This window comes from Danio rerio, chromosome 2 (genome assembly GCF_049306965.1).
Source record: "Danio rerio strain Tuebingen ecotype United States chromosome 2, GRCz12tu, whole genome shotgun sequence".
Classification (NCBI taxonomy): Eukaryota; Metazoa; Chordata; class Actinopteri; order Cypriniformes; family Danionidae; genus Danio; species Danio rerio.
The window spans coordinates 37083824-37100048 of record NC_133177.1 but is presented as its reverse complement, the minus strand read 5'-3'; the positions used below and the strand labels follow the sequence as shown (position 1 = coordinate 37100048).

At 35.5% G+C, this 16225-nt stretch overlaps 1 protein-coding gene across 2 annotated transcripts; it reads right to left on the bottom strand.

The window, feature by feature from the left end:
- Positions 1-163: 163 nt before the first annotated feature.
- On the bottom strand, positions 164-14926 carry klhl20 (kelch-like family member 20). 2 transcript variants are annotated; one of them, XM_005163492.6, is made up of 12 exons: positions 14828-14900; positions 13722-14088; positions 11607-11813; positions 9542-9700; positions 8453-8547; positions 7540-7655; positions 7237-7420; positions 6024-6167; positions 5781-5914; positions 4046-4254; positions 3863-3969; positions 164-1354 (listed from the first exon to the last, which is right to left on the bottom strand). In XM_005163492.6, the coding sequence occupies exons 2-12, from the start codon at positions 14055-14057 to the stop codon at positions 1270-1272; spliced, it is 1776 nt and encodes a 591-aa protein (XP_005163549.1). In that variant the 5' UTR covers positions 14058-14088; positions 14828-14900; the 3' UTR covers positions 164-1269.
- Positions 14927-16225: the final 1299 nt, after the last annotated feature.

Genomic DNA, 16225 nt, shown 5'->3' with positions numbered 1-16225 from the left:
GCAAATTCTGGAGGCTATGAGAAATAATCTGATGGGTATTCGGAGCTGAAACTTTACAGACACCAAAGACTCTCAAATCTTGTAAAAGAGGTAAAATAGCTGCCCTTTAAACCACATGAGTAAGGCTCATAAACGAACACAACATTATAACTGACAGCAAACATTTTGACTCCTTTAGTTTTATTTCCACTTTAAAATGTTTGAAATGTATAGACAGTTGAACATCTTCATAATTAAATAAGATAAGATCATGAAAGATATACTTTATAACCGTATTTCAACACCAAGATTAGAACACAGAACTGTTTTGTGAGAAAACAAAGGTGTTCGTTAAAAAAAAAAAAAAAAAGTAAGGGCAGTTGTTCGTTTCGGAGAAATTCCTCTCATTCAGTAACAAGCTCCACATTCCATATCTGACCATACGTGCAGGCTATTACTAGAAACCTGTTTGATTTGTTTTTTTAGCATACCTCGGGTATCAAACTTGCATAAAACAATACATCCAACGATATTTTTAAAGAAAAAAAACCACAACTTTAATAAAATACAAATCTTAGTGGATTAAAGTGCATGGACTGACTCGTTGATGCATTCGCTTGTATAAAAGTAAACATACTGCTAAGATGTCAAACCTGTTTGTGAGCGCTCCAAAAATAACTTATTTCTCCCTCTCCGACAGCCTTCATTAGACCGCAACGTTTCAGGAGGAACTGCATTTTCAGTACACCAAAGAAAGAAACAACAATCTGCTTATATCTGGTAAGAAAACAGAAGAACAGATAATGCTCAGTGTGCAACTCATTAAAAAAAGTAAATATATCACAGTGCATCCAACAACAATCAGGGAAACACTTCTTTCATAAAAACGATCGCCAGTAATAGATTACTGTAGTTATTCTTCTTCAAACCAGTCAAAGATGAGACCAGGAGAAGCTTAGTTCCTTCCAGAGAAACAAAACAGCTTTTTTTTTCTCCCCGCCTGCTGTTTCTCTCTTCAAAAACATTGCCTTTGGCTATGCTCAAGTATGAAAGAGAAACCGAATGTCAAATCAAAATGGAGTGATGCTCTATGGCCGTACAGGTGAGTCTCCTCAGAGCAGCTTTTTCGGGAGATGGTTACCTTTTTTTGTTGTTGTTTTTTTTTTTGCTTTGCCATCTCGGTAACTGGAGACAGAAGTCTGTTTTATAACCGGCTTTCCTCTTGCATGATGTGCAATGTCTCTGAGGCACGAGCAATGGTGAGGCATCTGTGAGATGATACTGTGGGCGTTACCATATATGAGATTCACAGTGAGTCATTTTTATTACACCGACACCACCTCCCAACCTCCTGTAGTTCATTCCACCATAGAGCCTTGAGAGGAAAAAACAAACAGAAAAAAAAAAAATTAAGTGAATGTTTAAAACAAGCTTAAGCATGACTTTATTTTAACATCTACTGATGACTTTATGGATATCAATCAAGATGGGGTGGTCTCTTACTCGTTATAGTGGGAAACGCTCAAAGCTTACCTTCGAGGCCAGATTATTTCTTACTCTGCAAACTTGAATAGACTTCAGACAGAAAAAACTTCTTCTGACATATTTAATAATGATCAACTGTTTAGCAGCTCTCAAACGTTTAGATTAAACGACATCTTGACCTGCAGGCTGAATTAGACCTTATTTTAACAAATGATGCAGAGCAGCTTTTCTCGTAGAACCTATTATGAACATGTTGATAAAGTTAGTCGCCTCTTAGCACATCAATTAAAATGTCAGGTAGCGAGTCGATCGATTCCACAAATTCAGGATTCAGTTGGTAATTTGATATCTGCATAATATTAAAATTTACAATAACTAGGTTTACATGGACATCAGTAACCGAAATATTTGCTTTAATCTGATTAAGACAGTAATATGATTAAGGTGTCTACATGAGATGCTTTTAGAATGTTCCTTTCTTGATCCATGTTATAGCACATAATTTGACTACGGTCATTGCGTCATCAAGCCATCCACAATCCACCACTAATTTAGTGCGTTTCATTTTTAATCTGTGGACTTTAACTGCAGTTTGGCACTTTCATTTTAAGTCAGGAACATTTCATGCATGCCCCGGGACAAACAAGATGTTGGTTTTGAGTTTAAACTGCTAAAAGAGTGTAGTTTTAATGAAATTTGATACCTCATGCCCAGTGCTTAATTTGTGAATTTGGGAACTGTTGCGGACGAAAGCGAAGAGGATTGGGAGTCACGGAAGAAAGTAAAAGTGAACAGCGGACGAGAGAGGACAGCGGGTGAGAAGGAAGATAGGTAGAATGAAGATTTTAGATCCGGATCCAGCGTATTTCGGCACAAATAAAGCCCTGCTCATGCTGTATGCAGGTGTCTGTGGTCCTTTACTGACTCGGTAGGTGCAGAATAGTGTCAAACAGCCGTGCGTGTATGGACTATCCTGTCGCAAAATGCGGTGAAACTCCTACACAATTAAGGCTTGATTAAGGTGTTTACATGTCTGTACTGCACTTTAATAATGAGACTAAAATCGCTACTCTACATGTCTTAATTCGATTTCAGTTAAGTTTGATTATGACCTTGATTATATTAATAAATAAAAATAATCGATGTTTACTCATAATCAGAGTATTGTCTTTATCGTATTAAAATCGGATTATTGGTGTCCATGTAAACATACTCAATGTTTGTTTTGATAGCGCACACTGTTAGGCTTAGGGGTTAGTCACACTCATCAACGATACCAGGCCAACCAATCACAAAGCTCGTCTATACGACTGTGTAAAGGCTACGCCGGATTATTCGCGTGCACTTGACGCAGAAGTAGAAATCAGGCTTTATGGCCGGGACACACCAAGCCGACAGTCGGCCATTGGGCTTCTTCGGTCAGGCTAGTTGGTTTAGTGTGTACTCCAAGTTGCCTCTTGTCGGGATTAACATCAGATCGCATTGGTCCCATTTAGAATGTCGAATTCAGCACTGGGCCATTGGCTACAGAGAGCACTCTGAGTGGTTATACAGCAAATCAGAGCATAAGTGTGACATAGCAAGTGAAAAAAAAAATCAAGTCAAGAAGGAACAAAAAGTGGGCGGTTGTAATTTCGCTACATTTCTCAAATATTTGCAAATGATATGGATTATTAGATTATCAGACATATTTGCAGAAGCGAATCCCTCCATGGTCAGTGACAATTACGGTGATAATGCTACTAAATGCAAGGACACACCAAAACCAATGGCTGTTGGGTTTCGCTAGTCAGCATCGATCCTGCTAGCTGGTTTAACGGTGGGTTGCCTTGGCCTGATTCAGCATGTCAAATCCGCGTCGGGTCCTTAACTGAAGAGAGCGCTCTGACTGGTTATTTAGTAATAAATCGGAGCGCGAGTATGACGTAGCAAAGTGACGCAACAAGTACAAAACTCTAATCAAGAATTAAGGCAAAGAGGCCGGCTGTAATTTCGCAATATTTCTCAAGTGTTTACAAACGATATTAACGATCAGATTAAGAAACATATTTGCAGGAGCAAATCCCTCCATGGTGAGCCACAATTACTGTGATGATGGTACTACACCCTTTTTTGTTTACGCTTTACATGCATGCATCACGTTGTTCTGAACAAAAAAAAGACACAGCAGCCCCGCGCAGTGCAGAAAGACATGTCCTTTGCGCATGCTTGAATCAGTCGGTTGCCGTTTGTTTTTTGTGTGTTCACGGAAAGCTTTTTGTTCCAGACCCGAGCCAAATCCAGGCAACAACACAGTTGGGTTTCATTGGTGCTAGTTGTTTGGCATTGGTTTGGTGTGTTAATCCACTGAAGAAAAACTGTTTTAGTAAACTCTTTAATAGTAGTGTTCTCCATTTACCTCCAAGTGTTGGCATCAGGGTCGTAGACTTCTATAGTTTTCAGATACGTGGTTCCGTCAAATCCTCCAACTGCCATCAACTGACCATTTACTACTGCTAAGCCCACCTAGATCAAACACAAGAGTTTGTTTGCTGGACAATTCTTCCATAAGATGTTAAACATAGATGAAGGATTCACATACCCCACTCCTTCTGGACGTCATCGCGACCACAGGAGACCACTGGTTAGTCCTAGGGTTGTATCTCTCAGCGCTGCTCAGTTCTGTTGTGTCGTCTCTGCCGCCCACTGAATAGATCATGTCCTGGTACACGGCACAGCCTAGGTGTTTCCGTCGAGTGCCCATCGGTGCCACTGTATGCCAGCGGTTCTCTTGAGGGTTATAGCGCTCCACTGCCAACAAGAAAAGTGTTCTTAATCATTCTCTATTTGATTTAAAACACCTGAAATTCAATTACTGATTACTGCAACTCTCTACTAGCTGGGCTTCCAGCTAACTCTGTCAAGCCTCTTCAACTGCTCCAGAATGCAGCAGCACGAGTGGTCTTCAATGAACCTAAACGAGCACATGTCACTCCGCTGCTAGTCCGTTTGCACTGGCTGCCAGTTGCTTCTCGCATCAAATTCAAAGCTCTGATGTTTGCCTACAAAGTGACTTCTGGCCTCGCTCCTTCTTATCTGCTCTCACTTCTGTAGATCTATGTGCCCTCCAGAAACTTGCGTTCTGTGAATGAACGTCGCCTCGTGGTTCCATCCCAAAGAGGGAAGAAATCACTTTCGCTCACGCTCAATCTGCCCAGTTGGTGGAATGAACTCCCTAACTGCATCAGAACAGCAGAGTCACTCGCTATTTTCAAGAAACAACTAAAAACTCAACTATTTAGTCTCCACTTCACTTCCTAATCTGCAATTGCCTCTCTGAATATGACACTAACTGTACCAAAAAAAAAAATAAATAAATAAAAAATACTAATACTACTAATACTTTCCTTCTTAGACTTTACAGACCTGAAACTTGCCTATAGCACTTATTCATTGTTGCTCTTAGTTGTGTAAATTGCTTCCTTGTCCTCATTTGTAAGTCGTTTTGGATAAAAGCGTCTGCTAAATGACTAAATGTAAAAATGTAATTAATGCTACCATTTTTAGGAGTTAATTTAGCTTGTAAGGCTGCATTTATTAGGTCAAAATTACAGTAAAACCAGTAATATTAAAAAAAAAAATATATATATATATTTATTTTAAACTATTTTCAACAATATTTCTGAACTCTTCAGTGTCACATGATCTTTCTGAAATCACTCAGATGTACTTATTTGCTGCTTTAATTGTCACATATTTATTTAACCATAAATTTTCAATGTTGAGAACAGTTATACTGCATGATATTTTGTGGAACTCGTGGTAGATTTCTTTCAGGATTCTTGGGTGAAAAAGAACAAAGAAGCACAATTTATTTACTGTTAACATTGATTAATTGAATGCATCCTTGCAGGAAAAAAATATATTAAAAAAATTCCAAAACTCACTCTATTTTATTCAATCTATTGTGCAATACCATTTTCACCTAAACATATCTTGATTTAAGGATGCTCATTGTTATTTTTTATGGAGGACAAAATAACTGAAGAAGATTTTTGCAGCTTAAATTTAAAATAATTTTTAGCATTTAATGCTGCAATATATAAAACTGTGGCTTTTCAAAGTTAAAGACTTTCTACTCTCTTGATTTATGATTTACTATTTATTTAAAATGTAGAAGGGCAAATCGACTTTAGTATCCAAAGAACACCTGCTTGCTACTATACACTTAATTATTTTGAAATATTAAAGCAATGTTTACTTAACTGAAAAATCTTTAACATATAGTGAGTCTTAATTTAAAAAGTTTTTTTTTTAATGCTATTGTCTGTATTTACCTGTATTTAGAGGGGATGTGCCATCTGAACCGCCCACTGCATAAAGAAAACCCCCTAATACAGCAACAGCCACTCCCAACCGCCGAGTACTCATAGAGGCAACACGAGTCCACTTATTCTCTTTTGGATCATACCTGAAAAACAAATATAAACATATCACATTACATCGCCTCTCAATTTAATCTGTTAGTCATGTCCATGGAGATACTTAAACAATAGTAATTTTATTTCTATAGAACAAACCTTTCAACAATGTTGAGACAGGAAACACCATCCTGACCTCCAACCGCATACAGATACCCTCCTAAAACAGCAACGCCCACACTGGTCCTGCAGGTACTGGTGGGTGCGACGTCACTACTCCACTGGTTAGTCTTAGGGTCATACCTGACACAGCCAGCAGAGGGCAGAAACACTGAAGTTCATTTTTCTCCATGATAAATTCATTCTGTGAGGATTCACTAATATTAGACATTAGCTGCGTGATTCTGGATAAAACGAGAATCACGATTTGTTTGTTTAAAACTGAGATCATGATTCTGTAAAAACAACTAATATATAATTTACAGCAAAATTCATTTACTTGATATTCTGACAAAATTCTATTTGTCGCAATATAAGTTTTGACAATTGTAGAATGTGATTTTTTTAAATATTCATTTTGTTATTAAACCATTTCAATATATATATCTTTTAAATCTTGTTTTAAATAAATAATTCAATAACTCACTCACTTAACATTTAATTACTAGATAAATTAGCATTTTTAAAGGCAGAATCAAGTGTTGTGAAAAGTCTCTAACACCAACTAATGTTTTTTTATTTTTGTTTGAAAGCGGTGTCTATCAGCTGATTTGTCAGTGGATCTCTCATATATCTGCTCATAGGTGGATCAGCTAATACAAGCAGCTTTCAAATGATCCAGTGTCCATGTATCTTTGCTTGTGCTTGGTGAATAGTAACCTTCTAGCCAAATACATTCACAATCTATTGAGCACATGAACACAATGGCCAGTCAGTGGTGGTTAAAAACATGCTCAACAGTACTCAAATGTTAAAACGGACTTTAAAATTTTCAGCATTAAGGTCAATACTTTTTACCACCCTCATGCAAACTCCTATTTTAAAGGAATTATTAAGTAACTGTGACATTATTGATGGTTTCTTTTCACCAACTACAGGCATAACAATGTAATTGCTAGAACCTTCAACATCAAGTTGCTTTCAAAAGCAGACTTTTGGCTATTTTTTAAAAAGTGGAAGAGCTACTCTATGTCCCACTCTTCATCTCCAAAAAATGTTTGGTCAAATGGCCCATTGACAATTGTTTTAAAAAAACTGCGATTATAATTATGACCAAAATAATAGAGCATCCCTACATTGCTGTTTAAATTGAGAGCTTTAACAAACAATAGTGCAGCTCTAAATGATTCATTTGTATCAAATCAAGCATCACCTCTCCACACTATTGAGATAAGACGAGCCGTCATGTCCGCCAACAGCATACAAGAGATCATCCAGAACACTGACACCGACTCCACAGCGCCGTTTGCTCATAGACGCCACCATCCTCCACTCGTTGGTCTGAGGGTCGTAGCGCTCAACACTTGAGATAGCGTCACCACTGCACCAGCCTCCCACTAAATCACACAAACACAACTTATATGACTGCGCAAGTCAGGGAAAGGAAGAAAGTCCTGGTGGAAATAAAATTTTAAAAATAAAATGAAATCAATGGAATAAGAACTAAGACACCCACCAGCAAACAGCACTTCTCCACAACGAATAGGCTTTCTAGGGCGGGTACGAGGTCCCTGCATTAGGGGGCGCTCTTGGGGCAGCAGGAGGTAATTCTTGGCTTCATCAACCAAGTCCCTATAAGAAAAGAATCATTTTGCTGTCAATCTTCTATTATGTTTGGGAAATTTTTATTCACTAATGTGGAGGATAAAATCTACACCCAACTTTAATTGGTGGTTGAATAAGGTAAAACGTCTTTGCAAATCTGTAAAATTGGTGAAAGAAAAAAAAAGACTTAATCTTTTCTTTTCTGGATTTCTATAGACTAATTTAATTTTCAAAGCCCCTTAATTATTTTACAGTCATTTATTTATATATTTTTTCTTCTATTTTATTCTTGTTAGATGTATATTGTGCTTGTCTGTATTGTAACTTAACCATAAGATGACATTATGTAATATTGTAAGAATGTACCATTTTGTTTGTAAGTTTAGTTTGAAAATGGAGATAAGGTGTTTAATCTGTGCTGTCCAACTGTAGAGCTTAGAATGAAAATAAGTGAGAAGAGATTTTTTTAACAACTGATTGAATTCAGACTAGCTGTTAGTTTAGTAAAACAGACAAAATATGTAATAAAAATGAATGATCTAGATTACATCAGGATGATATTTTAAATGTAACTTTGCAATAACTACGCCTGATGCATCTCTGAAGTAGTGGTTAAACAGCACAGGATTTTTAAGCAGTTTTTTAAGAAAATTGGGTGATCAAAAATAGGGTCTTGTTTAAAAGTAACATGGAAAATAAACACAAAAGAAACTAATCATTCTTCCAGGATGCATCAAGTTTAGCTCGAAGTTGCATTGTTTGCATAAGGTCTAGATGACTGTAAATAAATTACAGTATATTTACAGTTGACTGTAAGCACGCACCTACACTCCTCATCACTCTTGATCAGAGGATCTGAACCCACCGTCCCAACCAGAAATTTCGGGCTTAAGAGGGGAAGACGCACGTGTTGCAGAACCTGTTTTCATGACAAAAGCAGATAAGAGCTGTCATGGGTTATTCATCTCAAACTCATGTCTAAATATTTACATAATTTACATGGAAATGGACCTATTTTGTTTATCCAGATCAAAGAATCAGATACTTCTATTCAGAAATGATACATTAAATTGTTCAAAAGGAACACTTGTTTTATTTTAAATAAAATTGTAATAATTCTTCAAAGAAATCTTTAAAATAACACGACACATTTTCCAAAAGTAAAATTAAGCAGCACAACTCTTTAACAAAAAAAAAAAAAAGTAACAAATCAGCTCATTAAACTGACTTCTGAAGGATCATATGAGACTGAAGACTGGAATAATGGTGGCTTTTTAAATCATTCATGAGTTATATTCAAATATAAAAATAAAAAAAAAAACAAACACAGCTTTGTAGAGCAAGAAATGAACACCCAACTCGTAAGTGGCTGTATATTTAACATTACAGACTTTCTTCAAATATGATTGATGACTGTTTATGGCAAAAAGAGATCAAATTGACAAATATTTTTATAAATAAATTGATAAATTATTATTATTTAACTATAATTAATACATAAAATTAGATCTAACCTAAATGATTTACATATAAAAAGAATTCCTTTAAAGTCTCTCTAGATAAAATGTTGTCTCATAACATTAAAGACATTATTCCAAATTACTGTATGTGTTTTACAGCTAAAGTCACCCAAAATGGGATATTTTGAAAAATTATGAATACCTGTAACCGTTGACTTCCATAGTTTTTTTTTTCTACTATAAAAGTCAAGGGTTACAGGTTTCTGACATTTTATCAGAATAACTTGTTTTGCGTTCAACTGAAGAAAAGACTAAAGTAAATAGTGAGCACATTTTTACTTTTTATTTACAGTGTGAATGGTTCCTTTTAAACTGTCCCCTTTTTTGCAATGCTGACATTTTGGAGCAACGTTCTTGCAATACGAGTATGTTGCAGATTTTCTTGCATCTGACCTGTGGCAGCTGAGGCCTGCGCTCCTGGATGCTGTATTTAACCCAGGCCATTACAGCATTAAACACCTGCTCTTCACTCCGCACATTGAGCTCGTCACTGGAGATGATGTCTATCAGCTGGTTGGCTGGAAGCAGCATGAACTCTTCACTCTCCATCACCTAAAAGGGGAAAACAATCAAAAAAAGAAATATTAATAGACCATGTGACTAGATTGTTTCAAAGGAAACAAACAGATCACAATAATATTAACAGTAATTTAGAAAAACACACTAAATGGGAATCAAAGCCAGGATCCTGTCACTGCACACAACCTTTCTAAACTAAATAAAGAAATAAGGGTGTGTAAAATTTGATACCAGCTGTGGGGGTTCTTCCCACGAGTCAAAAATAACAGGGTCACACAGCCATTAGAGAAACCCTAAACTAGTTGATGGAAATTGAGTGTATGGCTAAAATTAGTAACAGGGAAGTCACAGCTAAGGCTCATGCAGGGTTCCCAAACTTTCTGACCGGTATCAATTCTATTAAAAAAAAAAAAAAAAGTTTAATTTAGTCTGATTAGAAATATTTATATTGACTATAGACATTTCAATGACTTTTCCATGCTTAGAAATCATTGACATTTACAGTTTTACCCATTTTTTAATCAGTAAGATCTTAAATGCTGAATCAAGAATAAAAGAAAAAAATGTATATGAGGGTATCTATAATATTACCTCAAGCACTTAGTATGAACTAGAGGTATTGATAATTCCACAGTAATTATTAAATCAAGAAATGTATTTCATCATGAAATCAAAATAGACACTTTACTTCATTAGCTAACCTTGCTATTCTTGATGTAAATAATAACCAAGCGATTAAATACAGCAAAAAATGTTTTTCTCTGGGAATCCCCATTGAAATGAGTGGAAATTGAATTTCCACTTTGTCATACAATTCCTTTTCTGTGACAGAATATCCTTTACTACTCCTCTCCAAACCTTAGTTAAAACTCAGCCCTCCACGACTGAGGTAATGTCAGTTGTAACTTCAGGTTCCTACTGACTTTATTATAAATTTCAACATACACTAATGTTCCACAGTCTGGGACATGCGAGTCTGTAGGAATCTCTTATATAAATCATAACTGCACTTATTTTATCAAAAATACAGCAAAAACCGCAATGAAAACAATGAAATCTTATTACATTTTAAGATGACTGTTTACCCTTAATAAGTTTGAAATTATGAGACATTCCCGTGACTTTCAAGTTGTTTTTTACTTCAGATATGCTACTCAAAATGATTTGTCTATCACTTAAATTTTTATTTATTAGTTTAAAATGATTATCTGTTACATTTTTAATGGTAACTGTGATGTGACTTTCTGGATTCTTTGACAACAAAATATCAGCATGAATGTAAAATATAAAGCTTCTGTAAAACTGCAGCAAGTCTTGGCTTTCACATTTGAATGTTTCCTTGTTTAATTAAAGTAAAAAATTCTTTCCAAAAAAAAAATCTTAATGATCCCAAACATTTGAATAAATGTGTATTACTGCATGAGCGAATGTATGGCGAACAAATGCATTACCAAGTAGTTACAGTTTACTAACATTAATAAAGCTCAATATAATCAGTACTGGGGAATATATAAATATATTCCCCAATTATTTATTTATATATATATATATATATATATATATATATGTGTGTGTGTGTGTGTGTGTGTGTGTGTGTGTGTGTGTGTGTGTGTGTGTGTGTGTGTGTGTGTCAAGTTATGTATAAATGTAAATATCTATGCAACAAATTTTTCATCTTTTTAACTTTTCATTTGGATGCGATTAATCTTTGTCCAGCACTATAAATAATATATTAACTAATATTAACAAACTAAACCTTATTTCAAAGTGTTAAGTCATCATTTTCATTAATGATTTTTTAGAGCACAGACATTTCAGAGCAGCACTGCACAAACACAGCGAAAACAAATGAGTTTAGAAAACAAAAGGGTTCAAGTTCAAAGTCGTGGCACTTTCAGAGTCCACACAATAGAGGGTGTGTGTAGAGGGCAGCCATTACCTCTTGAAAGTTATGCTGGGTAAACTTATCAGCAATGCGCAGCAGCTCTCGGCAGGAGTGAGTGTCAGCAAAGGCCCTGATGCCCAGACAGTTGGAGGGGTCCAATTGGCGCTTGAGGAATTCACAGCAGGCTTCCTGAATCTCCGCCAGCTGCAACAAGCAGGCAGCGGGCAGCAAAGTCTGAACATTTCCCTCCTCCACAGTCACCTACAGAACACAATACAACTTAACTCAGCTTGTTTAATGTGTTATATTTATCCTCAGTACAAGCCTAAAGTTTGATATCAAAACTACCAGCCGCTCAACAATAACACAGCAGTTATAACATTAAACGCAACCCTGATGTTAAACACAATTAAAAAAAATTTCTCTGTATTTATATTTATTTGCTTTTGAATAAATTCATAACTGACATGTAAACACACACAAACAAAAATTACATTTTATAGACAAAAAAACTTTTACTTTTATTATTATTATTCTCAAACCACTAGATTTTATCCATTTTGACTGAATGTTAATAACTTAAAATATAATAAATTTGGTATGATGACTTAAATTTTTTATTTTGTTGTTACATTTGTATGTAAATACATTACGCTGCACGTCAATTGTACATTATTTTAGAAAATATTTAATATTTTAAAAAAATGACTTCACCTGAGCTTATGTTGACAAATTATATATCGTATATCTTTTTCATGTGTGACCTCAAATAGTGGGGTGACAGTTAGGGATGCACCGAAACCATTTTTTGGAACCGATCCAATCCCGATACCAAAATTCTGAGTATCGATGGATAAAGATCCGATCCCCATACTCTTTTCTTTCTTTATTTTTTTTTTTAAAGCATAACACAGTTTCTATGGTTCTCAAATAACATATCATCAGTGAAAAATAACAGACGGCCTACTGTATATGACAGATGGCACAATCTAACTAAAAACATGATGCTTGCTGTACACTAGGCTACAATTTTTGAGCATTTGTTATGACATTGATCTGTCGTGGTCCAGCTTATGTTTTCTTTTATAATACTAAGATTTTTCTTTGAAATTTGTAGGCTACCACTATTGACCCTAATCAAAACACAAACTGGACTGTTAAATAAAGTATTAATACACATATAATTACAGTGAAATATTCACAGTTTCAGAGTAGCCTATATTAGGCTAAATAATGTTCTGTTAATGACAACTTGTATTGCGCCCGTCAGTTTCACTTTTATTAACTGAGTCAACTACTTTGACCACAATGAGCCAGGCTTTACAAACTATTCGAAGCACTGAAAGTATTTCCCTTGGAATAAAAAACTCAGTCGGAAGGATGAGAGAACAGAAACTTTTAATATTATAAAATAATTTTACAGAGCGGCACACGTCGCATTTGGACACTTTCAAAACTTAGCAGCACAAAGGGAGAAAAATCAGTGCGGTGAGGATCTGTCCAATGTATTATTGAGCCTTTTCTTATTTAAAATTTCAGGTAGGCCTACTTTGTGTGTGTGTAATAACCCTCTCTTGTGAATGGGATCTGCTGATCTAACAGACACAGTGCAACATGATTTTAAAAAAGCAATGAACTCCTTGTTCCAGCTCAAAATGAAGCCATTTATTCCAAAACTAAATGCCTTTCCCTACTAATTACTTATATTAACAGGAACAAATTGTCTTGGAGAAAGTTTTTTGTGTTGTCATAAACGAACGCAGCACGCAGCTTGAATTGTGAATGGAGAATGTTTGACATGGCTTTTGTTGGCTTATAAATTACACAGAATATAATGCACGTCCAGGATCCGATTTGGATCGGTTCCAGCTGGCTGATACCTAATCCAGCAAAAATATGCGGTATCAAACCGAAATTCAATCCAATCGGTGCATCCCTAGTGACAGTGAAGGAGTTAATAAATAATCAATGCACATTACAGTATTTGACATGGACACCAAACTGGAACATATCCTTTTTGACACGTATTCAGAACTAGTTTATTTATTATCACTGCCATAATAAACAAAACTAGCCAAAGTTAATTCAGCAATGCTATATTTTGCTTCTCAAATGAGCATTCCTACATCAGTGTTACTTCACAGGAAAATCCTGAATCATAATGCATACCTGTGATGTATAAGCGAAGTCGATGAGCAGCTCCATGGCTCGTTCATCGATATCTCTGATGACGACTTCCGTCTGTCGGCTCTCTGCCAGTTCACCAGTGAACATGGCTCTGAAATAGGGGCTACAGGCTGACAGGATCACACGGTGTGCATAAATCTTCTTGGCCCCTACCACTAGAACCACATCACACAGCTCTCTGTGCTTGCGGAGCAGGTTGATGACCTCCAGGGTCTGCCGAGGGTGCTTGTCCGAAATATAGGGCATCCTGGCAGGCTGAGGAACTCCCTCTGGGAGCTTGTTGGGGTCACCCAGGGTGCAGCGACTTGTGATATCCATTCCTGTGGTATCTGGGCGTGCACTGGTACCCCTTAAGAACAAAAAATACATAAGATTTTGATTGGTTTGATAATCACAAGTTTTAGATTCTGCTTATTTAATGACTTATCTGCTTTATGACCACACATCTTTGTTTTTTTTGTTGTTGTTGTTGTTGATTCATAGTGCTTTAAACCATACACCATACAAGCGTACTTCAACAATATATCAACATTAGAATTGGAAAAAAAAAACAATATTAGACATATTTTTAACAAAAATCAACTGATGACATATTAAAGATTCTATGAAAGGATCACAGCATACAGTCCCAAAATACTGACTAACTAGAACTGTACATCCTTATACTTTACTGCTAGATTTGACCCATTTGCAAGCTAAATGTTTTAAATTTGACAATATGTAGTATGATCTCTAGAAGTTGAAATATGGAACGACACTTTAATCCTATTTTAGGACCGTGCATGTAAAGTTAACCTGTTTAACACGGCCCACGCTATTTACAACGCAAACAATCACACTAGCATATCCGTCTCGCTTTAGTCAGAACTAAGAAAATAACTGAATAGTTTTAAACATGAACAACGTCAAAGTTATAAGGGTATCAGTGTGCGAGATTCACTGTTTACACACTGGCGAAAGGAGTGTCAGTTAGCTCTAACTTAGCTTAGCCTGAGCCCAAGTGCAGGGTTTCTACTGTTTTAGTCATTTATTCAAAAGTGGCCATGTGTGACGTGAGGACTGATACAAAAGAGAAGTGATTCCCTCACCTTATTTGTCCATTAAATCGGTCCAGATTGAATCTTTTGCCGTCGGGACCTGGCAGATGATAACAGTACAACCGCTGGGTTAACAGCCACCCTCCACTTTTATTTTTTATTTTTCAGACGTGTTTCCTCTTAGCCACCGGAAAAACCCGATGTATATTAAAAGTCCCAAATGTGTTTATCTGTATATGCCATAAACTGTCAAATATGTATATTCTTGGTATATGCACGTTCTTACAAAAATAAATAAATAAATAAATAAATAATAATGTATTTAAAAAATACTTATGTTAACCATTGTTACTGTTACATTTATAATCAAATTCATATAAAATACATGACCAGCTGTAAATTATGGTCAAATATTTGATGCACAGATTTGTTTTAGAATTGTTTAAGATTAAAGTCAGCTAAGTAGAATAATATTAAATGTTTTTGTTGACTAAAATAAAACTGAAAAGAAAAAAAAAGCTACAAAATGGGGGGAAAAAATGCTTTGACCTCAAATTATCATCAGATAAAATTATAACCTGACACATTGATTCACATTTAGTGTTTAATTGATTATGCTTCTGAGCAAAGGTTTATTTAAATCATCATGAATAAATAAAATAATAAAAAAATATTGAAAGAAAAATGTTCAATGTGCTCCCACACTAGGTCAAAACCTCCTCTTCAAAATGGGCTATATGCACAGCTAGTGTTTTTCTGAACCTCTGGTGAAAGGTTTATCTGAATATTTTCAATTTCATAAGGTTCCTTTTCCAGCATCAATAATGTAATGTAATTCAAATATAATCAGTTAAATAGACTTAAGCATCCATTTGATTGTTAAAGCCTAAGAAAAAAACTAAAGACTGTTTGAACACAGACACTGTCATTAGCAACAGGCTAGCGCAGAAACTTTATTGAAAACACTGGGGTAAAATTAATTTCCATATTTTGAAGACATGTTGCAGAACGACATAATTTAATGCAGTGCTTCTTGTTTGATCTGATACCCACTTTATATCATACTGTATCTCAGCTACAGGCAGTGATGATCGCTGTTTTTTTAAGAAATCAGATCTTAAACGCTGCGATTTTGATTCATGCTTACCATGTTGTTACCATTGATGAAGGTTTTTGACTTGATTTATGTCGTTTTTATATTTTATTAATTTATTTCATTTATTTATTTGTTTTTTTTATTGTAACGTTCCAAAACCTAGAATGCAAAACCTACAGAAGAATACAAAAACCTACAGAAAAGGTGCAAATCCTATAACAACAAAGGTAGACAATGGAACAAAACAAAAAGAGAAACAAAAGAGTATGCCAGGGGAAATATGAATAACAAAAATCACTTTAAATCTATCTTAAGGCAAGGTCACAGTTGTTTAAAAGGTCACATACAAAACT